The sequence below is a fragment of the Neolamprologus brichardi genome, chromosome 2, assembly GCF_056152115.1.
Source record: "Neolamprologus brichardi isolate AB-2024 chromosome 2, ASM5615211v1, whole genome shotgun sequence".
Classification (NCBI taxonomy): domain Eukaryota; kingdom Metazoa; phylum Chordata; class Actinopteri; order Cichliformes; family Cichlidae; genus Neolamprologus; species Neolamprologus brichardi.
The window spans coordinates 17,657,087-17,685,064 of record NC_142105.1 but is presented as its reverse complement, the minus strand read 5'-3'; the positions used below and the strand labels follow the sequence as shown (position 1 = coordinate 17,685,064).

At 39.8% G+C, this 27,978-nt stretch overlaps 1 protein-coding gene across 2 annotated transcripts; it reads right to left on the bottom strand.

Annotated features, from left to right (window-relative positions):
• Positions 1-6,385: 6,385 nt before the first annotated feature.
• On the bottom strand, positions 6,386-27,058 carry LOC102788383 (beta-1,3-galactosyltransferase 2-like). Of its 2 annotated transcripts, XM_035909887.2 has the most exons (5): positions 26,957-27,058; positions 26,516-26,692; positions 10,069-10,246; positions 8,881-9,117; positions 6,386-8,530 (listed from the first exon to the last, which is right to left on the bottom strand). In XM_035909887.2, exons 2-5 carry the CDS (start codon positions 26,620-26,622, stop codon positions 7,931-7,933), a joined length of 1,122 nt encoding a protein of 373 aa, XP_035765780.2. In that variant the 5' UTR covers positions 26,623-26,692; positions 26,957-27,058; the 3' UTR covers positions 6,386-7,930. The 2 variants fall into 2 exon arrangements, with proteins under 2 accessions (XP_035765780.2, XP_035765783.2); XM_035909890.2 differs by lacking the exons at positions 26,516-26,692; positions 26,957-27,058 and adding an exon at positions 13,223-13,380.
• Between the last annotated feature and the right edge of the window lie 920 nt (positions 27,059-27,978).

Sequence of the window (27,978 nt, the reverse complement as noted above, 5' to 3'; positions counted from 1 at the left end):
GTCGACCCTGAACGTCTCTGTATACAAAAATATTCTAGAGTAAACTAAGAGGCTGTCTGTCCCGAACGTGGAGCTTGGTTGAAATTGGGTCAGGACAATTAACCCAAGCATACCACCAACAGAATGGCCGAAAAATTATATAATCAATGTGTTGCAATGGACCAGTCAAAGCTAATTATTAAAATACTGTGGCGGGACCATAAGAGAGCTGTGCACAATGAAATGCACACCAACCTCCAGTAACCTGAAGCAATAACCTGACCTCTTCACTAAAGTCAAAAATAGGTGAATTAACTTTTCCATTTAAAAATTAAGCTTCATTCAGACAGTAGTCTTTGTGCAGTGTAGTATCATCACTGTAGCATGGATGAGGAAGATTAAGAGTGCAAACTGTTCACAAAAGTGTCATTTTACAGAAGCGGCATTTCTGTCAAATATAACTTATACAGCGTTATCTCTACATCTGTGCTGTTTCAAAGGCACTTCCTTCATTTACTAATTATATACCGAGTATATGCTTTAGGCTCATTCCCTGAAACATACCCTACTTTAAAGCATGCCTAAAGCTTATGCTTAATTAAACCAGTCCATGACAGTTAAAATATAATGTGATTACAGTTGTCTGTTAGATACAAATGCAATACAATTACAGTAATGCCTGACTTTCCATTTGTCAGCCCTTAGATATATGTTAAGCTGCAGGCAAACAGAGGATGATTTGATGAGGAAAAAAATGAAACCCTGTGTTTGTTTACCATCTATGGCACAACCAACCCACCGGGTCATCTCAGATTTTGTTACCAGGGACATGCAGTGTCTCAGATTTAGGGACTTGTGTATTAGTATAAATAGGAAGATAAAGGTCTAAATAACAGTAACACCCATGGAAACATGCATTTTTGATTGACACATCAGTTTTTAGCAGTTGAATCAGGACCAGGAGAGGAACTTTAGAAAGGCTCAGTCTCATTATATACCACTAAGGGCATCCTTTCATTATTTATGTGCACTATTTGAGATGATTGGATGGGTTGTTACAGACATCTGGTGAGAATTTCATGGAAATATGACCTTAACATGTGGAAAATTGGCAACGTGTTCAATACTTATTTTAAAAAGTGTTTTAAATAACAAATTTCCTGGTGACTGAAATCAGTTTTTTGTTTGTTTATTTTGTTTTACTCATTATCCATTTTCCCTTTGGATGAAGAAAATACATTTTCATGGTAAAAAAAAAAGAAAAAAAAAAGAACTAACCTGTAAAGTCTTGAGCTTTTCATGTCAGCCAGCACAAAATTAATGTCAACAGTTGTTACTGTGTCAAAAGATGAGAGAAGTGAGGGAACTCCAGCCAGAGTGTGAGGACGTGGACATGTGGAGACATGCAGCCCTGGAAAGTGAGGATAAGTAACTCTGACACCTGCAAGTCAGGTTGGCTTGCCTCTGTATTAACTTGGAAAAATGCTTATTTTCCCTGCTGGATCTTCCTGATTGCAGCTACCTGTGCTGGTTTTTAGTCTATATATCGTTCTACCACCACAGCCTTATAATAATATACAAGCACACATAGATACACATGTTATTTGCATTTTTCAAAGACAGGAGTCTTAGGCCTTTGTGTATAGGATAATTTACATTTTTAACCCTTCAAAATGTATGTTTTCGTGTGTTTATTAAAAGTGAATCAATCAGTTAAACCAATCAAATACATTTTTTACTCCAAACTACATTTTGTTCACTCAATTACCACAAGAGAGCGCTGTTTCTTCAAGAAGCATAGCTAACCAAGAAAACAACCCTACCGAGTACTCTGTACTGAGTACACAATATACAGGACACATGTTTTCAGTTCATTACAAAGTAATTTGTTTCTATACTTTATAATAATTACATAAATGTAAATTTATGGATTCCCATTCATTTCCGATGGCGGTCCCTTTTGACGGGAACACCACAGATGTAACAAGGTTGATTAAAACACTCAAAATTCAATTCAGTTCAATTCAATTCAAAGTGTTTATTGTCATGTGCACAAAGGAAAAAAAGTAATTTCTTTGTGCAATGAAATTCTTTCTTTGCTGCCACACACCAATGCCCAGTTAGGGAAGTCGGCATTGAGCCAAGCAAGCAAACACGTCTGCCTCGAGGGCACCATAATGAATGAGAGAGGTGATCATCACTTTTATATGTTCAAGTGCATAGTGTGGAGGATGCCACAAAGCCTTGAGACAATTAGATGTAAAACACAATATTTATCATTGTTTTAATTAAATCAATTAAGTAAATCAGTCAGATTTGACCTGAACATGACAGGAAGGTTGGAAAGAAGGAACTGAAGGTCAGTCAGAAAATTGCTAAAACTTTAAATGTGTCCACCAATGCAGTTGCAAAAACCATCAAGTGCTATGAGGAAACTGGCTCACATGAGGACGCCCCAGGAAAGGAAGACCAAGAGTCACCAAGAGGATAAATTCATCCGAGTCACCAGCCTCAGAAATCTCAAGTTAACAGCAGCTCAGATTAGAGCCCAGATAAACAATGAGTCCAAATTTTGAGATCTTTGGTTCCACCTGCTGTGTCTTTGTGCAACACAGAAAAGGTGAAGATGGTCTCTACATGCATGGTTGCCACCATGAAGCACGGAGGAGGAGGTGTGATAGTGTGGGTGTGCTTCGCTGGTGACACTGTTGGAGATTTACTCCAAATTGAAAGCACCATCATTCATTTTGGTCTTCATTTTGGGTGTCATGGTGTTATTAATAGGGGCGATCGTGGCTCAAGAGTTGGGAGTTTGCCTTGTAATTGGAAGGTTGCCGGTTCGAGCCCCGGCTCGGACAGTCTCGGTCGTTGTGTCCTTGGGCAAGACACTTCACCCGTTGCCTACTGGTGGTGGTCAGAGGGCCCGGTGGCGCCAGTGTCCGGCAGCCTCGCCTCTGTCAGTGCGCCCCAGGGTGGCTGTGGCTACCCTGCACCCCAGGGTAGCCACAGCTGCCTTCACCAGTGTGTGAATGGGTGGATGACTGGATGTGTAAAGCGCTTTGGGGTCCTTAGGGACTAGTATAAAGTGCTATACAAATACAGACCATTTACCATTTATTTGCGTACAGACACACATACACACTTTCTCTCTCTCTCTCTCTCTCTCTCTCACACACACACACACACACCAGACAGAATGTGGTTGTGGTTTCCTGTACAGACATATGTCTAGTTGAAGAAGTCAGCAGATTGCCAAGCATATGAGGGGAAGTTGAAACTAACTCAAGTATTGAAAACATTAAAGGAAAAAATTAAATTAATGTATTAGAACGGCAACATCAAGTCTTGATTTCAACCCTGTAGTGAGGAAACTTACCACTCACACCAGCGTAACCATAGCTTGGCTCCTTGTAATAATCAACCAGACACACCCTTTTCTCCATGTTGTCAGTTGGGATAAATACTCCTTACCCCACCCGACAACAACGTTTTTGGCACCACTTTACATATTCTTAGAATTGAGATCTTTATGTCACTCCAAAGAACTAAACACTCCTACTGGTAAGTATTCATCAGGTGCATAATGAGGCTTTTTTTCTGCAGGAAATTTAGAGTACACTGCATGAATCAGACCTTACTAAATCATGAGTCAGTGATTCATTTAAATACTGTCCTCCTGAAATGTTGTACTCTAAAATGTAAACTGCTACAAATACACGTTATAAGGTCCCCTATAAAAAATATCTGCTAATTAAATTATTTTAATATTTCAGTAGTCTGTCGATTATTCTATGAGATCATTGAATAATCAGATATTTTTTAAATGCTCTTATTCATGAGCAACAGTAAATGTTCAACAAAAGGCAAAAGAGAAGTCTTTTAAAATGAACTGCTAGTTGATTATTATTTTACAGACTGCAGTATTTGTAATTGTTTAACTGCATACATTAGTCTAAGAGAAATAAGTGGTTTCAGTGAAATTATTAAATAGATGTAATGTCGAAAACATAACTTTAAAAAGAGCTGCGTATACGCTGGTCGCGGCATTGAGCCCAGAGAAAGACTACAGGCCAATTAACGTCGGAGCAAGTGGGCAGGACCCGAGTCAAACTTTTTTCAGCTTCCAGGTGAGCGACTACTGCGAGGAATAACGGTGATTGACATGTGACCTGGCGGTAAATACGTTAGAGGATTACCTAGGTAACCAGACCTCGGAACGCCCGCGAGTCGTCGGTCAGAGTAGTCAGCCGCTTACTCTGCGACACTGACGTGCAACGAGCAGTCGCTTTCAGTGCGCAGCTTAAGGCTCATTAGTAGGAGGTTAAACAAATTCCGACAGCGTTATATCTACCGGATGAGTTAGATTTGGTGTGACAGTGGTCTGAGTGTGTGTGTGTGTGTGTGTGTGTGTGTGTGTGTGTGTGAGGAGGATGTGGTAAATGCAAGAATCCTGAATTAATCAACTTTCTCAGATTTTAAGCTTTGACGCAATGTTTCCTGCTGCAGAAAACAGTCACTCTGATGGTGTAGATGTTAGTAATGAATGAATAACAATAAACAAATTCACTCTCCAACCCAAAGGCCCCAGGACAGCAGCTCGGGGGTTTGCCCCATGGATATATTTCATTTCATTTTTATACTTTTTAGCTTTCAATAACTATTTAATTATTAATAACAAAAAGACAGGCGACAGACACAGAGTTTTTTATTGGCAGTCACCAGGATAGGTAAGATTAGATTAGCTCAGGTTGAGATGTTTGGAGACAAAGTTAGAGAGGCAAAGCTGAGATGGTTTGGACGTGTGCAGAGGAGGGATAGCGGTCCTATCTGACAAGGAATACTGAAAACTGAGCTTTCAGGCAGGAAGAAAAGAGGAAGATCCAAGAGGTAGTTCATGGATGTAGTGAAGAAGGACATGCAGAGACAGTGGAGGAGGCTAGCGATAGACTGAGACGGAGTTACTTTTTTCAGTAACAAGTAATCTAACTAATTACTATTCCTATTGTTACAACGCGTTACAGTTACTAACAAGAAAATGCGTCCCATTACTATTTTTCAACAAACAGACGGTTGAAGCTGTGTTCAGTTTACTGCATCTTATATCAGTTGCACGGAAGTAGCTGACTACGTAAGTAATCTGGACGCTACAGCTTTAAGCAGCTGCGCGCTCCCGCGGACGGTAGTCACGATCACTGTCTAGCACAATAGTGATGGGATTTCCGGCTCTTTTTAGAGAACCGGCTCTTTCGGCTCCGAACCGGCTCTTCAGGTTGTTTTGTTGCTTTAATTAATTTATTATTAACCAAAATATAAAATTATGCACAAAAGGAATTACTAATGTAAAAAAAGTGGTTTTATTTATATATGTTTATATATAAATATATAAGGTGGCCCCTAGAGACAAAACACATACAAACTCCAAAACACATTTCTAGCGTTAACTGAACTTCCAAAACAGAGCTACCTAGATCACTTAAATTACACAATTGAAAGCATATTTGTGTTGTTTGTGTATTTATACACAAGCACTCATATATATATTCAAATAATTAAACAAAATGTTCATTTACCTGTTACTACCACACACCAAATCCGGTCGTTGGTACTTCCTGGCTTGTGTAGCCACTAGGTACCAAAAGCTCAACACTGCCCCTAGCATCCTGGACCACTTCTGTTGTCTTTTGTACGTGTTTTGGAGTTTTTACGTGCTTGGAAATTTGTATGTGCTTTGTCTCTAGGGGTCACTGTAAATATACTTTTATTTATTCACTCCACATAAAATAATAAATAAATCATATAATACAAAAAACAACTATTCACATTTCAACTTTTAACTATTTAAATTTTCAGCTTTTTCCTTTTAAACAAATTTAAAGTGAAACAACACAAAACACTGCAAACCACAACACAATTAAATATAAATTAAAATATGAAAACAAAAAGAACATGCACATTCTCTGTCATATGGGTCTGCATGAATAAACTTTCTGAATCCTTTATCATCTGCAACTGAAAATAGTTGTGGATGATTACTATACCTTTCTAATGTGACGTTGTTGTCCCTGGCTCTCTTTCTCTCTCTCTCCCTCCCGCTCTGTTCCTGTGCTACTGCCAGTGTAACTCCCCCTCTTCCCAGCACAAAGGCGTGCAGAGTGAAGCGGAAAAAAATTGCGAGAGAGAGGGTGAGAGAAAGGAAAAAAAATCCCCACAGCTTGCGATAAGGAGCCGGCTCGCATCGTTCACTTCAAAGGTCCAGCTCTAAGAGCCGTTTCGTTCGAGACCGACACATCACTACAGCACAACACCTGGAGCTAAGGGGGCAAAACAATCGCATGAGTGCTGCTGTTTGACTGAGGTAAGCCAATCACATGACCGCTTAAAGACAAAGACACAAGGTGATATATACCAGTTTATAAATGTTGTTTATTGTCTGATTTTAGATCAATTGTGTTAATACAGTATGTCAAAATGAAAACATAACTGTACATTCAAACACGTGAGGTTGTGCTGAAAAGACTGATACCAAACAAGGCAAAGTAAATTGTTTTTAAAGGTGAAATGTGGGGGGAAAATCAAAAGTAGTTAAAAATGGCCGATTATACCCTGGACTCCAGAGGGTTAAACGTTATTTTTAAAGTAACGCAATAGTTACTTTTCAAGTAATTAATGACTTTTAGAATACTGTAACTCAGTTACTAATTCAGTTACTTTTTTGAAGAAGTAACTAGTAACTATAATTAATTACTTTTTCAAAGTAACTTGCCCAACACTGGTGGTCATTCAGTTGGTTTTTCAGGGGATCAGAGGCCAAGAGGGGTGAGGGGTGGATTCCCATTCATTTTCTATGGCAATCGCTTTTGACCGGGAACGCCATAGATGTAACAAAGCTGATTAAAACACTCAAAATTCAACGAAAGAGGTGCTCATCGCTTTTATATGTTCAAGTGCATAGTGTGGAGGATGTCATAAGGCCTTGAGGCAATCAGATGTAAAACACAATATTTATCAGTGTTTAGTTTGTAAATCAATCAGATTTGACCTGAACACGACAATAAAACAAATACAAATGCAACAAACTGTGACAGCATTATCGTCACTGCCGCTTTATATAAATAAGACTTTATTTACAGATGTGCGCCTAAATAGGTTTCTATCTTTAGTTGTCAGTTGGCGACAACTGAGTACTACGTAGTCGTGGAACAGATGACACGTCAATGTAAAAAATTTGCCTTTTTTATAATGTGAGGTTAGCGTGTGTGACCTGAGTAAAAATCAATCAAATATTACGGGAGTGGCTTCGGTACCAGGACAGACCTGCCTATACCAGGTTTAGTACCAATCGGACTGACTGTAATTTTGACCCATAAAGTGCCCATTCCAGAAACACAGATACAGTTTGTAATTCCGCCTCTGTACAGCACCACGGCGCGTTTTAAATAAATCAGTCGAGGTGTGATTGAAGCACAAACTTTCAGCGTTAACTTAAGTTGAAGTGGGTACTTCAATCATATCAGGTTTCTCAGATTTAGAGTCTGCCGTGGTTGTGTGCACAGGCCAAATTGGAAAAATTTAATATGGTGTTTAGCGCTGCTGCCTCACAGCAACATTATCATTATTAATACTGTGTGAGTTTCCCTGCATATGACAAATTGTCTCAGGGTGTTTAATCCACTGAAACACAAACAGCATTGTTCTAATAATGTATATCCTACTACAGTAAACGTTTTTGGAAAAAGAATTATAAGGTGAATAAAACCTCAGCATGTATTAAAATGTGCAGAGTAATTGAATGGGGACAGTGTAAACATCTTAATCCCTCCCTGCGCTTTTGTAAAATTTACATTCTTCATCGTGGACCAGTAAGCCAACAGAGGACATAAAGATCATATCGAATCATTAAAATTATTAAAATAGAAAAACTCTTTATCGCAGTGTAGTAAGAAGCAGGTGTTTAACATCCACTTTGTGCTTGAATTTGATAAGATTTCCATACGTCCAAAAGCTGGTTAGAGCTGTGCAGCAATGTTGTTATGACAGAAGTCCAGTAACAGTTGCCCGTGTCTGATGGCATCCAAATCCTAAACATATCATTACGAGGAGGATCTGTCAGTGTAATACCCAGATGTCTCATGCACAGTCCCACATACACATCTTCAATGTAAAGAGCTCTGACATGCTGAGCAGCCTCCAGTATTTTCATGGTTAAATCCAGAGAGAACACATAGCCCAGTCCAATGGCATAAGGTGGATAGACTGACTCGGGGAAGGTGGAAAACGGCATAAACCATTTAGAGTTTTGGTCTCGAAGAACAGAAGCAAACCTTATCACGTTTCCTGTCATGTAGAGATGTTGAGGGGCCTTTAAAAGCATCCCGACAAGGTGGTGCACATTGAGGAACGTGTCGCTATCAACCTTCATGGCATAGGAGGTCTGGGGGCAATGGGTGCTGAGCCATTCAAACATAAGCATTGTTTTGATGGTGAGGTTATGGTAGCTGTCCAAAAAGTCACTCTGGAGAATGTCACGATGGTCCCGGCTTTCACGTAACAGCTGAGAAAGTGAAATTGAAAGCATCATTTAATAAATTAATAATTAGTAATAATTCTTCAGTTAACTCACTTATTGATACAGCAAACATGATACATGTTTGGTAGAGTGGTCTGAAAAGCCAAAATCAGATCAAGCCACATCGAAATCTTATAAGTAAAGGAAGTTGTGTTTGTACTGGATTTTCTTTGGCTGCTTGGAATCTGATCCTTCTTTCCTTCCTCTGCTCCAACTCTCTTGTGACTTTTCTAAATCATCTGGTGTAGCTCATTCACCCTGTACTATGTATTCCTGATAATAATAAAGAAGGGAAATGTGTGGAAAGTTTACTACAATGGACTGAAGCCACTCACTTGTTCTTCAATGGTCTCTGCTCCATTTTCCTCTCTGGACTGTCCCAGTATGAAGTAGTGGCTGACCACTTTGCCCTGCACCGTTGTTACATTCCCCCACGTGCTGCGGATCATGTGACGAGCCTCTCTGTTGTGGGGTGCAACCGGGATCATTAGAACCAGGAATGGGCTTTCCTCCCGACATCTGTTCAGTTCATCCAATATGAAATGGTACTCGTGTGGGTACGCCACAGTGTACTGCAAGGAATAATGAGACTGAGATCTGTGCAAGCAGAGAAGGGGATTTTTGTGCATTGTACTTGATAATACTAGATTCATATTTTCTATTTGAATTCTGTATCTTTTCTAAAATGAGCTTCAGAATGAGAGATTAAATATTTACGTTTTTAAAAAAGAAAGAAAAAAAGAAAAGTTAATCTTCTCTTGTCCAGATCTGACTTGGCTGTTTGTGCCGTCTGTGAAAACTAGTATAGCAAATGTACATAACACAGTCATTTTCTTTATTAGATGGGAGGAGCTGTTAAAATAGGGCATGTAAAGCAGGAAATTAAACCAAACCAGAGCCACAAACCAATACTGACAAAATGTTGAAAATGCAGAAACCAAGTCTCTGATGTTACAGCTGAATAAAATGACAACCCTTCATTACAAACCTCCCATATTTCTTCTCTGTTCTCTTGTTCAGCTTCAATTTTGTCACCTCAGTTCTTCTGAAGTGACGCGGAAACTAAGAAGTTGTGATTGAGACGAGGCCGACCTCAGCATAGAGCTTGTACTTCTCAAACTCTAGTGCAGGATCCTTTCCTAGCAGAAAGGTGCTCTTCCATCTTCCATGCTATAAATTTTGTTTGACCACCCCATTTCAGAAAATTAGAGAACCCTGAGCTGCCACTAATAAAACATATACTATGTGTCTAATTAGCTAAAAAGAAATCTTTGATACGTCACAGACATAATAATTATGAACATGTATTTCTTCACATATTTTAAATATAAATGGATAAAATAAGATGAAAAACATCACAGTAACACAACTACATCATGATGACTTTAACTTAACTAGTTAACTAGTTTTAGTTCAGAAAAACATCGAACAACCAACTGATCACTTTTGTGACTAATTTGTAGAGATAATATTGTTAGTGTTGCCTTTGCACAGATTATATGGAGGCCAGTGAATATACTTACCTCGTCAACTAGAGGAGGTACACTGTCGTGAGAGGTACTTGAGTTTGGGGTGGATGTCCTTGGGTTTAAAGACCATGATCCTTGGAAGATGGAGCTGTAGATCACTAAAGTCCCAACCATGATCAAAGGCACCACATACCACAAGCATCTTCTAAATTTTATCCACAGAGTCCTTTCACTGCAAAGAAATTAAAGTGATTAGTATTTATCAGCACTGCAGAAGCACTTAAGAGTATCCAGGGCACTTCATTTGTTCTGCATTTTGTCATGTTACAGCTGTATTCCAAAATGGATTAAATTCATTTATGTTTTTGATTTTTTAATAAATTTGCTTGTACTTGGGGTACTGTGTGTACAATTTTGAGGTGAAACATGAATTCCATCCATTTTGGAATAAGGCTGACGCAATGTGGAACAAGTGAAGGGCTGTGGTGAAGCTCACTGTTGCTGGGCTGAAATGAGAAAGCACTTTGACTTTTGCTTTCACATCAGACACATGCCACCACTCTAAGAGTCACAATGTTTTTCACTCTGTGGCACCTGCTGTGTGGGCTTTATTGTGGACTTAACACGAGTTAACTAAGAATTTCTGCTAAACTCAAAAATCAAATTCTACAAATTACAATAATTGAACTGAATTGAGAAAAAAGCTTAAACGTACCTTAAGGGTTTTTTTTCAGGTTATTTAACAGAGTGTGTGGTACTTAAAAAAAACCTCACTTCGTGTTCTCAAGTCAGGGCTCTAACACATGGAAATATGCATATACATGTTTATCTATTCCCAATATTGTTACAATGACACAATTGTACACAATTCACATGTGACCCACCCGTCACCACACAGCTGACAACAAGCCACATAAACTAATTACACTATTTTTTTTTTTGCTTGAATTTTATAGTTTCAGATTTAGAGATAAAATATTGATATATATATATTGTTAGTGATTTTTCAAAAAAATAAAGAAACAAACAAAAAAACAACAAAAAAAGAAAAGTTAATCCTTTCTCATGCAGATTTGACTTGGGTATTTATGCAGTTTGTGAAAATCGGTATACCAAATGTACATAATGCATAGTCATTTCATTTAATTAGGACCTGTAAAGGATGAACCAAAACCAGACACAACAATAAATACTGACAAAACAGAGGTTTCTACATTGCTAAGGGCAGAACAGAAAAGAAACCCAACTTTTTAAGGCAGGAACCAAAACTTTCTCTGATGTTATAGCCTGTTTATGTGTATAAAGACAGTGTGTCTTGCAAACATCATATTTTATTTTTTTGATATCTGTTGGCTGACTAAACTGTGTTTCTCTTACAGTGGTCACCAAAGCTAAGATTATGCAATGCAGTTGGGAAGGCTAAGAAAACAGATCTGACTGCAATCTGTAATCCACTGACAACTGACAGTGAGATTTTACACAATGTAGCTTCAAGCACAATCAAATTGTGTTTAGATTCAGATGAATTTATTTTGTGCAAATTAAGAAATATTGTAATTACATTTAAAAAAAACAAAAAACTGTCTTATTTATTGGGACATCAATTTTAGGATGCTTCCTTTAATTGCATGATATAACTAAAAGTTATTCTTTCAGCACTGAGTGAAGTCCTCTTTGTCCTTTGTTAGTCTTTTCTGTGTATGGCAGTCAGATACCCACAACATTTGCAACTTCCTTGTAGACTTGTGTTTTGTGACCACAACTATTTAAAGTTTCCTGTTTGTAAAGTAGAACCAGATAATACATCAACATATTTTCATTTGAAAGTTATCTATACATTTTCTGAATATAATTCTTTAATGTTATATGAAGCCCCAGTGTGTCTCAAGAATAACTTATATTATTTGGGAGTTTGCAAGAAGTCATCAACAGCAGCTCAAACAGTCTTATGAGTCTTAGGTTTAGTGTACTATTTAGGGTATGGGGAACATCAACAAGCTTGCAGTAGCAGAGTTACTACAACCAAAAATTGAGGAAGTTACCGTAAGTGCACAAAATATATAGGTATGTGCCACCTACTAATGTCCCTAAAGGCATTTATTCAGTAGTTAATCAGCAAGATGAAAGCAATGTAAAATGATTAATGTGACACCCTGACTACTCCTCACATTTAGCTCTGAATAGAAGTGGATAGAAACAAAAAGTCATCTGCAGATGTATTTTGGACTTTTCAGGCTAGTCATTTTTAGTTTATAACTGAAACTAAGGTCACGTGGTTTAGCAGTGTCTCACTGTCACACCTCATTGCTGACAAGTACTGGATGAGTACATATTTATGAAAACAAGAATTCATTCCTACATAGAACCACTGCTCAGTTAAAGAAAATGTATTTGCTAAAATCCACAAAAGGTTACCAACTGTATATCGTTTATCATCTTTATCACTTATGTCTTTTCATATAACTAACAACAAAAACAAACAAGTACACAGCAACAGACAATACGCCATTTCTGTTACATGTCGTGTGGCTCCTTCAAATGAGAAATTATAATCAGCTAAACACAATTTGAAGGGATCGTTTGCAAACGCGTTCTAGCCTTTCCATTCGAATCATTAATCTGCATATTATAAAGACAACCAGAGACATGGTACAGTGTTCTTTTACAATATTTGGTTTACAGTGTTTGTATTACAGTCTTTGGACAGCTTGTGCATGACAAAATTAACTGGGGAGCAAATATTTAAAAACATGTTTAAATATATCACTTACAAAACAGGTAAAAAACACATTTTATATTTTTTTAATAAAAATAAAAAAGGTAACAAAATGAAAAAAAAAAAGACAAATTCGATAAATGTTAAAAGTAAATAAACACAATGCAGTAGTTTTAAATAACATTATTACTAGAATATTATTATAAAAAAAGAGTTTCAAGGCATTGAAGCAACAGCAGCTACATAATGACATTTGCCTTTGCTGCTGTTTGCTATAAAAGCCTCAGCAAAGATTACAGTCAGTAATTAAAAATTATATATTTATACATTGCTACTCAAGATGTAATAAGTCTAACTAATCCATGTCATAGCTGGACATAATTTCCTATAAGTAAAACATTTTCCATGTGTGAAATTTTCCACAGTGTGCCTACAGTCTGTTTCACATTTTTATGTCAATATATTTAAAGTAAAACAAAGAATTAGACTTACCCTTTGGAAATGGGGAGCTCTGACATTTTCGGGAGGTGAAGAATGGATTATTTGATCAACTTCAGTAACTTAACGTAAATGCAGAAGTTGAAAAATGAGCTCTTCGTGTTGATCTGCCTGTGTGGTTTATGTGTTGCACAAATGGGTCATGACATGCTGTGAGCACCCTTAGACAGATTCTGCTCTGATGTCATGTCCTGACAACTCTTGATTATCTGTGGATATGCCTTTAGTGTTTGTGCGTGTTTAGGCACAACATGACTTAACATGCTGTGCATTCCTACCAGTTTGAGTACATATTGCCCCACTGCAAAAGCAAAACAAATGAGATCTCATATTTTAAAATAGGTTTTTCAAGCAAATGAAAGTTGATTTAAAAAACAAAAATTATTCACAGGGACAGTGCCAGTCTACTTTAAACATACAATAGTAAGACAGATCCTTCAAAGCTCTGACTAATCTCTACCCTTCAATTTCTATCTAAAGGACTGGAGAAAGTGGTTTTCAGCAGCTGCAGTCTTTCTTAGATCATAGAAGTGTCATGAATGTGTATGAAACTGTTAGGCAAAACTAAATGCTAGACACTAAACACTAGGAGCATGGAACATGAAAGCCAAAACATGAAACCTGAAACATCAGGGGGGAGAAGAACTGGTTAAAAAAGCTGCAGCACCCCTGTTAACAGAGGAACAAACAGCTCCTCCCCCATTGCATCTATTTCTCAGTTGACACAGCCACACACACGTCATCTGCTCTGTCAAGCCAACAATTTCACCTCCCCTGTCCATTTTTTTTTAGATGTCAAACAGGAAAATCAGAGACAGAGGCAGGTCAGGACAAAGCAAGGATAGCGGTGGAAACTGATACAACTGCAGCAGGGGTGCATACTGAGCGTAAGACTGCACTGAAAGGAAGAAAAACCCCAATAAAAACAAGGTGGTATGTTTGCAGTTGTGCGCCATAAACCTCCTCAGGCAGGACTAAATGGCAAAATTGCAAATTGCTCCTGTACCTACAGAGACAGGAATGCATGCACCATGTATTATAAAACTCACTGGGCCTGACACAATGTATGAAAGGCAAATTTTGACCAAAAAATCCACAACATTGCTGCTCAAACATTTTTATTGGGTTGAAACAGGTCATGCGGTCTCAACCTACAAACTTGGCGACCCTGATAAACCATTTTATAAAGGACTGGTCACCTCGCATATTTCAGTGGCTAAACCACACACAGGGAAATGGGGGGCCTTTGGGCAATTTGCAGTTAAGTGTGACACAGACTGGGAGCCATTCCCAGGCTGCACTGGTATACAGTGTTTACCATTGCTGGGGTCGTATGTGTCTTTGCTAAACTGTACAACCCTGGCAACGAAAGCAGCATACTTAACGGGGCAAAAGCCAAAACTGACAACCTTTTAAAGTTACGCTAACCGGGGCAGAGGGTACTTGCTGAAATCCCAGAAATCCTCAGTAAATAAGGCGGTTCTTCAGGAAGGAAGTTTGGAGTGGAGCAAACAGGAGTGCCATCGAGTGTCTGCCGAGGTCAGCTGAGGCTAAGAGGTAACAACAAAATGTAACAATCTTACCGCTGTCGTTTAGCCGCTCCGGTTCCGAGTGCTTCTGTCCTCTCGCCTGTCGGGACCGGGACGGCCCCCGGTTCTGGTCGGTCCAGCTTCCTGCGGTCTCCGTTTTTGGCCGCGGAGCTGGCCCTGCTGCTGGCGCTACTGACGATTAGCTGTGGCGTTCGTGGGTGCGCGTGGGAGACAGCGAGGAGGCCGCGCACGGAATCAAGGATCAGAGGATGGACCTCTGCTCTGACGAGGCTTTTCAGGAACTATTACAAAGAATCCACGACATGGAAATGAAAATCCGACGCCTTGAGGAGAACGTCAAAAGCAAAAGCAATAAAACTCTGCCTGTGGCTTACGGCAAGCAACAACTGGGCGGACCAATACCATCAACACAGAGTGGGACCCCTCCGAGTGGAGGACGTTTATCGGGAGGGACTCCCCATTCATCAGACCTTTGGCCCCCACTTAGACGGGAGACTCCCAGGAAGAAGATAAAGGAACATCGAAAGACACTCCAACAAGAAACAACTTCGATTATTCCTCTAAAAAATAGATTTGCGCCTCTCAGCTCATCACCGTCCAGCCCGCAAAGACTGTCAGCTGCAGAGCGAGGTCACCAGAATGTAAATAAAGATAAAACAAGCCGCACGAAATGGGCAAAGAGAACAGAGAACAGCAAGCGAGGGAGAGCACTTGCTATTATTCATGACGGATCAATCAAAGAAATTGAACAGCTATGCATCAATACTAGTGTCTTTAATTGTCCACCAATGACAGTAAAAGAAATTTCTGAGAGGATTTCATCAATTATTGAGAATAACCCAGAGCTAGAAAAAGTTGTTGTTCATGCTGGAGCTGCTGACATTCTTTTGAAAAAATCCGAAATTTTAAAGAAAGACTTTTTGGATTTACTTCAGAACTTTGACAACCACAAGGTGCAACTCCACATATCTGGACCGATTCCAGCAACGCCCTACGATGAAGAATATAGCAGGATGAAATCGTTCAGCAGGTTTGTTAAAACTGTCTGTACTGAAAGGTCAATTCGATATCTAAATAATTTTACAATTTTTTGTGGAAGGAAGCACCTGTTTACAAGAAATGAACGTAACATTAATAAGAAAGGTCAGAGGCTTTATCTTCTGAACTTGTTGTCTCACGTGAACTCATCGCCCTGTTCTCAAATTGAGATAAAGACGTCAGTATCAGCTGAGACACACAGTGGACGCCAACCAGCTGTATCACACAGTGACCATGACGTACTTGCACCTTTCAGTGATAAGCCTGCCAGAGACGAATCAGCCGACCCAAAAACAACGGCACCTGACGACTCTCGAAAGAAACACAGAGTTTCAGCAACGCTGTGCAGAAACACATCAGTTGACATAGCTCAAACAGCTGAGTTACTATGCCAGCCCCCAACAACTTCACTTCCAGCAGAGATTACAGCGACTCCAGCCAAATATGCAGGTTCAACTCTGTGCAGAAACTCACCAGCTGATGTCTGTACACCTTCATCATCATCATCCTCATCAGTGATCATATCACCATTTAAGTCGTTTCCCGAACCCCTTCAAACCCAAATAAACAGAGGGATTCGTCTGACACCAAAAGTGGGACCACACCCACCTACTAATTATAAACAATATGGCTCTCCACTCCACCTAACTGAGTCTGATATCTGATACCGACCGGACGCCATTACCAGATTGCATCATTCCCACCAAAATGTGTCCGGTCACTCTCATTCATATACTGAAAGCAAAATACCAGTTATTATAGGCAACAGATCCTTACACACTAAAAGTACTTATAATCGAACAGTACAGAATCTGAATATAATACTGTGCAAAAATAATCTCTCAATCACTGAAAGAAATATTAAAGCAGCTGCACTAAATATTAGATCTCTATCAGGGAAGTCTTTCCTAATTAATGATTACATCATTTTACATGATATACATGTTCTCTTTCTTTCAGAAACTTGGTTAGACGGAAATTCAGAACAAGCTGTATTAATAGAGACTTGCCCAACTGATTATCACTTCATTAGTGAGACCAGAAAAAACAAAAGAGGTGGTGGTCTTGCTGTAATCTTTCACCAATCACTAAACTTTAAAAAGGTATCGCTAGGTGAGTTCAGCACCTTTGAATATTTAGGTACTGCTGGGCACGCCGGTGCAGCCCCCTCTAGTTTCTGCCCGGTGGCTACTGGGTGACCCCTCGTCTGGGTATCCTCAGCCCTTCCCATGAAGGTGGCACGGATGCCCCTCCGGTGGTCCTCCTTGGGCTCTTGCACTCTGGGACCTCTGGATGTCTGGGGCCTGGATCTCCTCCATGCCTGCTTCATGCCCTGAGGGACAGGGCTATGGCTCTCTACATCCTCTTGCAGACCATTACATGGGGAAACCATTTGAATACAAGCGCGCCGACCCACACAGGTGTGCACACAGGTGTTCACTGTTTGTAGACTTAAATCACACCTTTCTTGGCTGCTACTTCAAAGCACATTGTGCGCTGTCTGTCCTGCGTGCTGCACAACAACATTCAATATTTAGTATTTACTGCTGTTTACACTTAGCTAGATTAATGCGATGGTGTTGTGTATAGCATGTTGCTTTGTTTTGTTTTTTTTGCTTGTTTTCTATTCTTTTTCTCTCAACAGGTGATCCCGGAGATATTTTTTTTCCCCCCTTTCTCACTGTCCCTCTCCCCTTCTGTTTTTCTTTTCCTTCCTCTTTCTTTCTCCCTTTCCTATCCCTCACTCATGTCTGTCCCGTCTGTAACAACTGAAAATAAAATAAAATCAATAATAAAAACAAAGGTCGATCAAATGGACCAATACGGCAATGCCATGATGATCCATTTGGCAAAATAAATCCATTGGGTATCCTTGTTGGTCTTCAGACAACAATTCTGACGGCTAAAGAACCAAATGGGACAGGCAAAAAAAAAAAAAAAAAAAAAAAAAAAAAAAGAATATTTAGGTACTGAAATAAATGAACCAAACAAAGTTTTATTTCTAAACATATATAGACCACCAAAATCTAATACAAACTTTTTTAATGATTTCAATGATCTTTGTTCTGCAATATGTCTAGACTATGACCAGATAGCAATTGTGGGAGATTTTAACATTCATACTGACAAGCTTCAAGATAGCGGAACAAAAGCATTAAATGATGTCCTCCATAACTTTGATCTAATCCAGCACATTAGTGAGCCAACTCATAATCGAGGACACACTCTGGACCTACTTATTAGCAAAGATCTAAAAATCTCTAACATTGCCGTTACTGATATTGCATTATCTGATCATTTCTGCATTTCATTTGATAGCAACATCTTAGCCAATATACCTAATCAGAGTAAGATCACTGTTAAAAAACACTTCTTTAAAGAAAACTCAGCTGAATATTTTAAACTGATGTACACTTCCACCTTGTTTAAATCACCAACATCCACCAACACACATTCAGTAAACAAACTGACAGATGATTTTCTATCCAAAATCTTAGACATGATGGATAAGATTGCACCATTCAAGGTTAAAACTGTCTCTAGTAAAAAAAAGTCTCTGTGGAGAAGTGATCCACTGGTATGTAATGAAAAAAGAGAGTGCCGGCGTGCTGAGAGAAGATGGCGGAAAATTCGACTCCAGGTTCACTGCAAGATATATAAAGAGAGGCTGAATAAGTATCAACTAGCCCTGAAGGATGCAAGGGAGTCATTTTTCTCTGAGATTATTCATAGAAACAACAACAATGCTAGGACATTATTTGCTACAGTGGGGAGATTAACTACTCCTCCAGTGGCAATAGCCCCTGAACTAAGCTCCACCAGGGCCTGCAATGAATTTGCCAGCTTCTTTATTGAAAAGATCTTGAAAATCAGAAGATCAATTGGCACATTAGTTTCAACCCCAATACCGACGTTAAGCCCAATTAGCACTTATGCAGAGAAAATGACTCACTTTCAAACAATAAATCAATCAAGCCTCGATAAAATTATTGAGAATCTAAGCTCTGCCACCTGCTGCTTGGATATATTACCGACAGGTTTTCTTAAAAAGGTCCTCCCAGCCATCAGGGAGGATCTGATCCAAATAGTTAACGCATCCCTCCTATCAGGTGTCTTTCCCAAAGCCTTAAAAACAGCAGTTATCAAACCATTATTTAAGAAAAAGAACCTAGACAGCACATTAATGCAAAACTACAGACCAATCTCTAATCTTCCATTTATCTGTAAAATTATTGAAAAAGCTGTTTTCCAGCAGTTAAACAGCTTTCTCACAATGAACAACCGCTTTGATATTTATCAGTCTGGTTTTCGTAGGCACCACAGCACCGAGACAGCCCTTGTCAAAGTGTTTAATGACATCCGTATAAATACTGACCGTGGGAAATCCACAGTATTGGTACTACTGAACCGTTTGACACCGTTGATCATGATATATTACTGGAATGTCTAGAGAGCTGGGCCGGACTCTCTGGTACAGCACTCGACTGGTTCAAGTCCTACCTTAAGAACAGGAACTTCTATGTGTCAATTAGCCAATTTTCATCACAAAATACAGAAATCACATGCGGGGTCCCCCAGGGTTCCATCCTAGGGCCCCTCTTATTTAGCATTTACATGCTCCCGTTAAGCCAGATTATAACCACCAATAATATTAACTACCACAATTATGCAGACGATACTCAACTTTATATCTCAATGTCACTAGGTGATATTGAACCTATCCAAACTCTTAATAAATGCATTGAGCAAATTAATTATTGGATGTCTCATAATTTCCTTCAACTGAACAATAACAAAACTGAAGTACTTATCTTTGGACCCAAAAAAGATCGATTAAATATCAGTAATCAGCTCAAACTGGTCCAACTAGAAACTACCGGCCAGGCCAGAAATTTAGGTGTAATAATGGACTCAGACCTGAACCTCCAGGGCCACATAAAAGTTATAACAAAGTCAGCCTTCTATCACCTGAGGAACATTTCTAGGATTAAAGGACTGATGACACAAGGAGACCTAGAAAAACTCATCCATGCACTTATCTCTAGCCGCCTTGATTACTGTAACAGTATCTTCACACGTTTACCCAAAAAATCTATTAGACAACTGCAGCTGATTCAGAACGCTGCTGCTCGTGTTCTCACTAGAACCAAGAAAATAGAGCACATTACTCCAGTTCTAAAGTCATTACACTGGCTCCCTGTAGCTCAGAGAATAGACTTTAAAGTGCTGTTATTAAATCTTTGAATGGGTTAGCACCAGAGTACATTAGGGATCTACTATCATGGTACAAATCATCTAGATCAGTCAGGTCCTCCAGCTCTCGTTTATTGACCGTCCCTAGAACCAGAACTAAACATGGAGAAGCAGCTTTTAGTTTCTATGCTCCTCACATCTGGAACACACTATCGGGAGAATGCAAAGCTGCAGAGACACTGAACTCTTTTAAGTCTAAAATTAAAACTTACTTATTTAGACTTGCTTATGAGTAACTGATCCTATTATGGCTCTCTACCTGTTTGTTTTAATTTTTTCATATAAATTATTGTCTTGATTATTGTTTTATTGTAAATGCATTCTTGTAAATGTTTTCTTGTATTTTACTTTTATAGTGTTTTATGTTTTATTTTTTGTGTTTTATTTTAATCATGTAAAGCACCTTGAATTGCCTTGTGCTGAAAGTGTGCTATACAAATACAATTTGCCTTGCCTTGCCTGAGTGTGTGTCAAACCAACACACCTTTATAAATGATTTGTCACCAAAAGTATTTTTCTGTAAATCTCTGTTATCTTACCCTGATAACAGTTCTGTTGCTCGCAATAAATCAATTTATGAAGTAAAACATACTGAGAAAATACTGCTATGTTTATTGGAATAAGCACACAGGTTTCCAGCTACTTTGGGCTCAGCCAGCTTTGTTTTTGCTCACTGCCCTAAAAATCATTCGGTTAATTAAGTTTTCTAGGAGATTGTGCCATCAGGTTTATTCTACACACTGTCAAGCAAAACTAGAAGCTAGTATAGAAGAAATTCCCCTCTCGCCCCTGGGAGCGGTCTTTAAGTTCAGATCCTCTTGTGACAACAATACTTTCAGAGGAAAACACACTGAGATGGATAATAACAAAATAATATCTATAAAATAACATCCGCACTCTTGGTCTTTATCCTTCAAGTTCAGGTCCTCTACCAGAGGCCTGGGAGCTTGAGGGTCCTGCGCAGTATATGTGCTGTTCCTAGGACTGCGCTCTTCTGGACGGAGATCTTGAGTGTTATTCTTGGGATCTGCTGGAGCCACTCGCCTAGCTTGGGAGTCACTGCACCGAGTGCTCCGATTACAACTGGGACCACTGTTACCTTCACCCTCGACATCTTCTCAAGCTCTCCTCTGAGCCCTTGGTACTTCTCTAGCTTCCCGTGTTCCTTCTTCCTGATATTGCTGTAATTCAGTATCGCTACATCTCTCACCACAACCGTCTTCCTCTGCTTGTCCACCACTACAATGTCTGGCTGGTTAGCCATCATCAGTTTGTCCGTCTGTATATGAAAGTCCCACAGGATCTTAGCTCGGTCATTCTCGACAACCCTAAGGGACTTTCAGGCCATACATCTTTCTGATATACTCATGGATTTTTCTTCCCTCATCCTGGACTGTATTGACACTCACCAATCCCCGGCCCCCTTCCTTCCGCTTAGCGTACAGCCTCAGGGTGCTGGACTTGGGGTGAAACCCTCCATGCATGGTAAGGAGCTTTCTTGTCTTTATGTCAGTGGCTTCTATCTCCTCCTTTGGCCAACTTATTATACCAGCTGGGTACCTGATCATGGGCAGGGCATAGGTGTTGATAGTCCGGATCTTGTTCTTACCGTTCAGCTGACTCCTCAGGACTTGCCTGACCCTCTGCAGGTACTTGGTGGTTGCAGCTTTCCTAGTGGCCTCTTCATGGTTCACATTCGCCTGCGGGATCCCCAGGTACTTGGAACTGTCCTCTATGTCTGCAATGTTGCCTTCTGGTAGCTCAATCCCCTCAGTTCTGACTACCTTCCCTCTCTTTGTTATCATCCGACTACACTTCTCCAGCCCGAATGACATCCCAATGTCATTGCTGTATATCCTGGTGGTGTGGATCAGTGAATCAATGTCTTGTTCACTCTTGGCATACAGCTTGATGTCATCCATGTACAGGAGGTAGCTGACAACTGCTCCGTTCCGTAGTCGGTATCCGTAGCCAGTCTTGTCAATGATCTCACTGAGGGGGTTCAGGCCTAAGCAGAACAGCAGTGGGGACAGAGCATCTCCTTGGTAGATCCCACACTTGATGGTGACTTGTGCTATGGGCTTGAGGTTGGCTTCTAGTGTTTTACGCCACATCCCCATTGAGTTCCTGATGAAGGCTCTTAGGGTCCTGTTGATCTTGTACAATTCTAGGCATTCCAGTATCCAGCTGTGGGGCATTGAGTCTTGTAATCAATCCAGGCAGTGCACAGGTTGGTCAGCCTGGTCTTGCAGTCTCGGCTGGCTGTTCTGTCTACCAGTAGCTGGTGTTTTGCGCCTCTGGTATTCTTGCCAATCCCTTTCTGTGCCCCGCTCATGTATTGACCCATGTGCCTGTTCATCTTAGCCAAAATGATGCCTGACAGGAGCTTCCATGTAGTACTGAGGCAGGTTATTGGTTGGTAGTTGGATGGGACCGGTCCCTTCTTGGGGTCCTTGGGGATCAGGACCGTCCGACCTTCGGTTAGCCATTCCGGGTGTCTCTCATCAACTAGCAGCTGGTTCATTCGTGCTGCCAGACGCTCGTGGAGTGCAGTCAGCTTCTTCAGCCAGTAGGCATGAACCATGTCGTGGCCTGGTGCTGTCCAACTCTTCATACTAGAGACCCTTGCTTGGATGTCTGCCACTGTGATGGTTACTGGACCCTGTTCGGGGAGGTTGCTGTGGTCTGAGCATTGCCGTTATGGGTTGCGTCCTTCTCCCATATGCTCTTCCAGTATTGCTCCGTCTCCAGCCTTGGTGGTGCTGTTCTCTTATTGTTCCCTTGCCACTGAGAGTACACCTTTGCTGGTTCTGTGGAGAACAGCTGGTTTATTCTCCTGCCTTCGATCTCTCTGGTGTACCTCCTCAAGTGGCTGGCCAAGGCTCTTTGTGTCACATCCGGTGTGGCAGACGTGTGGAATTGGAGATAGGACCCAAAATGCGGCAGCTCTGGTGAAAATACAAACAGCAATGGCATGGGTGAAGGTGAAACAGGAAAACCTAAACTGGGTAAAACTAACAAAACAAACCAGAAACAAAGATGCAGGGAGGTCTGGGGAAATACATACGGGGAGACCGAGGGGAAACAACACAGACAAACCAGCAACGACTAAGACAGAAGACACGACTTAAAAACACTCAGAGAACACAGGGAGATTACACACAGGTGGGGGACACAGCTGGGATTGATTAACGTGACGAGACTAGGGAGGGAAACTGAAAACACTCACATAAGACGCAGACCTTCACAATAAAACAGGAAACACATACACGCAAAGACACAGACTAGGAAACGTGGACTTAACACAGGAATAGATGGGCAGAACAGAATAACACTAAACAGGAGGAACAACAGAACCAAAATCACACTAATAGAAAACACAAAACGCTGGGTCAAAAGGACCCAGGATCATGACACTTTGTTTGGCAGTTTCCAAGGCCTCAGGTATGGACAGCTTACTGTATTTTTTATGCACCTTCTTTGTCGCACCTTTCTGCAACTCCGTTAGTTGGCTAACCTCCCTCTGTGCTACTTTGATCTTGCCCTCTAGCCTCCTTCTCCATGGAGGATACTGCTCCTTGTGGCTGTTCAACTTATAGCCAAGCATCTCACTGATCACTGCTGCCGTATTGTAGATCAGCTTGTTAGTCTCGGTAAGCGTGGCTGTAGATATCATCCATAGTGCTGCATTAACATCATCGAGCAGACCTTCTGAGGGTACTTCACGTAATCTTGGTAACCGGCTACGGGGGATCCAGGTTTCAAACTTGGCCATGATCCTATCTTTCAGGCCAGTTCCTCTCGCACTCAACGATCCTTCTCCTATCGCACTTGGGGCTTTGTACCCAATCTCGGGTGGGGGTGATGATATCTCCCCCTGACCTGGCGTCCTGGCTCCCCCTTGCCATAGCATTTATGTTGTACCTCGTCAGTCTCTAGCTGTGAGAGCAGTCCCTTCTTTCGAATGTTGGAACACTGAGCTACTAGTTGTTTCGCCGTCATTGTGGATGTTGGGTATCGAATCCATAGGTCCCTCATCCTATTCATGTAACCACTTCCGCCAGGGTTACTTGCGTAGTAGCATTCCAACAACGCCCTGTTTTCGTGTCTTGCCCACCGATGCCTTCTTGTTCCAGTATATATATGTATATATATATATATACATATATAAGAGACAAGACAGAATAAAATGTCACCTCACCACTGTAAAGAAAGGAGGTCATAATATCTTTAAAATTGTTGAAATAAGACATTAGGCATTTGGGTGTCAGGCAAGAGTCCATTTGCATTGTTTAAGATAGAAATAACTGACAGTTACTTTATCTACACCTCAAGCTAACACTGCACCACACACACCACACAGGAGTAATGCCCCTAAACATAACAAATGCTGACGAGGTATTAGGAATAGACAGGTTACACTGACACAAAGCAATTGTTAGATGTGTTTTTGAGCGCCTCCCAAGCTAATGTCTGTTGGTGTGTGGCGCTACTTCACCTCACCATACCACTGGAAATGGTTGCTTTTCATTAGCTGAGAACTAGATTCCCCTCTGAATGGAAAGGAACCTGTGCACTAGCTTTTCTGATCATGCCTCTTAAGTTATTCACCCTCTCAGACTTTAAGCAGTTAACCCAAGCTGTAGAGTGGTAGAATAATACCTAACAACACTTCATTGAAAAACCCAGACAGATAAGAGATAAGCATGATGTATTAGCAGAAAAATAAAGCATTTTGTAAACTACAATGTGGTAGTGTAGCATAAACAGGAGGGAAATGATAGAAAGAATTAATAAACACATTCTGAAATGTAAGCTATTCAACACTCTTTTCAGTAATCTGAAGAAATCTCTCTCTCTCGCTCTAACCTGTCCTCATCTGTCCTCAGACCTTGTTGTAGCTCCTCTGCTATCCAGATACAGATACAAACTTTATATATATCTTTATATAAGATTTATATATATCTTTTCCATATGGGATCAGTTATCCAAAGCACAGTTAAAATCATGTACTAACTAGTACATCATGTAGTTAACTGTTTTTCAGTAAGAGTATCACACACATATCTGTTTCAAGGATAACGTTGGAAAAAGCGAAACTGTCAGTATTGCCTCGGCGAGCACTCGCGCAGACGTTCAGTGTTTATGCCATTGCTTCCCTGCAAGTAAAATAAATGTTTATTAAGGCTGTTGTGTTTTTAACATGTTTTAATGTTTTGTATCTTGTTCTATTTAATCTGAACAAGCCCCTAAAAACAGTCAGTGATCACTGTCGGCCTCTCTCGGTTTTTATCACCATTGTTCATTTTAAAGCTCAGTTTTTAAACCCTTACAAGGTGGAGATGAGCAGGGGAGAGTAGTGGTGGTTGAGGTAAATAGAGAACACGAGAAAGGAAAAAACGTGAAAGAGAAAATAAAAATATAACTGATAGCTGATAGCTGACCAAATCAGCAGAGAAGTGATAAAAAGAAAGATGATTTTTCAGTCTTGATGATTGCAGCACCCAGCAGCACAGCATAGGTGTTGTGGGGGAAAAAAGCAGTGATCATTTCGATGTAAACTATGTATCATTTATTGGATTTGACTGTTACTGATTATCTTGTTCAATATAGCGAACAGCTCTTGAGGGATTTGCACATGGCATCACATGCAAAATCTTAACTGACTGTCAGACACTCAGACTGAGTGTCTTTTTATTTATTTATTTATTTTTTACTGCAAATGAGTTAAAGTGTTATTGATCTTCTAAATAGCACTTAGCTGTCCACTGCTGGAGCAACTGAGAAACATTTTGCCTCTTCCTATCTCAGGATAATGTGGACGTACTTGTAATAATGGAGTCATAAGACTACCAAGAAAATAAGCTCCTGTTAGGAATGTTACCACAAACTGAATAAGTATTACTGTAATGAGACAGAATATGTGGCCTTATTCAATAAAGTGAAACCCAAACTACTCTTCACATGTAACCCAGAATGGAAACCGATACACATTATTTATACCCTTAGGTCCATAAGTTGTTGTCACTTAATGTCAGATGCTTACACAGTATTACATACATTTACATACAAACATTACATTAAAATACATTTAAAAGAAATGTTATTACACAAATAGTTCACAACAAGAAAAAAAACATGCAGTAGATCTATTTGAAGTCAAAAATAAAGGCACATAAGTCAGTAGTTTTACTAATATTATTTCTTTGTTGTAAAATGAAGGGTTTGTAGGCATCATAGCATATCCGAGTAAATATTACGGTCACTATATAAGGGGGTGATATATTTGTGCACTGCTACTCAACCCATTAACTGGCTGTAATATGCCCTGCTATGGAGTGAATCATCCAGACAAGCTTTCCATTTAAAAAACCACAGTGAGCCTTCAGCCTGTGTTATACTTTCACATTAGCATGTTTGAAATTAAAGGAAAAATTAGACCTACCCTTTGCAAACTGTGTTCTCCGGCATTTTCAGCAGGTGAAGAACGATTTCTGGTATAAGCTTTGGTACAAGACAAGATCGGAATGATTTCTTTTTATTCTGTAGCATTGCGTTTGTAGAGGCTCAGACCAGGCATACTTCCTCATTGAGACCAGAGGCTCAGACCAGCCACAGACTACTGTGAAGAAATATCAGTGGCATTCTAATGAGCTGTAAAGATCAACTTAGATATGTCTGGATACGAGCTGGAGCATTTCTTTTTACATAGATTTAAAGATACCTTGTCTTTTTTTAAATTTTGACTCATTGCTATCTAAAGCAAATATGGCAGATACATCGTGAAGAAAAATACAACAATAATAAAACCTTTAAAATTGCTTCATAAACAGTCACAAATAAAAGCTCTTAATTAAATAAACAGTGGAATCAGTGGAATACCTACCTCCCAACCCTGCGACTTTTTTTTGTTCTGCAATTGCTGAATTGATGTAAGTTAGAGCAGATAAATCCAAGTAAGGAAATCCCAGAAAGCTGATTCTGTTCATCTGGCTGTTGCATTTCAGTAGTAGTGACTTCTTCTGTTTTCTGGTGAGACTGAACAAATGAACTGAATCATCTTTCTGTGAGTTGAGCAGTGTTTCACAATAAGAGTTTGTCCCACTGATTAGACTCGATGAGACTTTTAATGTGAAAAAAACTTTATTGGAAACAAAAGAAAAAGCTAGCTAGCTCATAAGATTAAGTGCACCCCCCACCCCCACCCCCCATTTAAATCAATAATTAAACTAAAAGATTAAAAAAAACTCATAGTGCTTCACCATAGAATCCATATTTAGCTATACTTTCATGCAGCACTGTATTCTATGCACATAAAATTGGCTCGTGCTCATGACTGATTTAGAACAACATTTTAATCTAACATGCCATTCTGTGCATCTGGGGAGGAAGCTGAATACCTGAAGAAAGCCGCACAGGCACAACGATTAGTGTAAAGTACACACAGAAAGGCCACAGCTGGGTTTCAGCTTCAGTACATGAAAGGAACTAATGCGTGAGAAAAACTGATGCTCACATTTCTATTAATTAGAAGCTGATAGCAGCTTCAAGTTTTAGACTGTAATTCTTTTTAAGTACGAGTATGAAGGAGGGTCACATATTTAATACTGCCTGGGATTTTAGCGGCATTATTAAAAGAGAATTGTCATGCTTTCTAATTCTGCAATCACACTGTCCCTTACAGTTTCAGTGATGTGTGCAGTCACAATAAAAAAAAGTGCAACCTCTTTCATTTCTAAGTTTTTATGTATCAGGACATATAAATAGCAATGTCGTCTGTTTTTTGGCAGTTACTAAAAACTGAACCTTAGCTGAACAACAACATAGAGTTTATACGCTGTGTCATTTATCAGACAGAAATGAAGCCAAAATTCAGAAGCAGTTTTACTGATATGCTAAAGCGTGGAC

Coding starts and splice junctions, on each gene's coding strand:
- LOC102788383 (XM_035909887.2), bottom strand. CDS start 26,622: ATGCTACAGAATAAAAAGAAATCATTCCGATCTTGTCTTGTACCAAAG. Junction 10,247..26,515: donor GAGAACACAGTTTGCAAAGG/GTAGGTCTAATT, acceptor ATTTCTTTGCAG/TGAAAGGACTCTGTGGATAA. Junction 8,531..8,880: donor CAGAGACCATTGAAGAACAA/GTGAGTGGCTTC, acceptor TCACTTTCTCAG/CTGTTACGTGAAAGCCGGGA.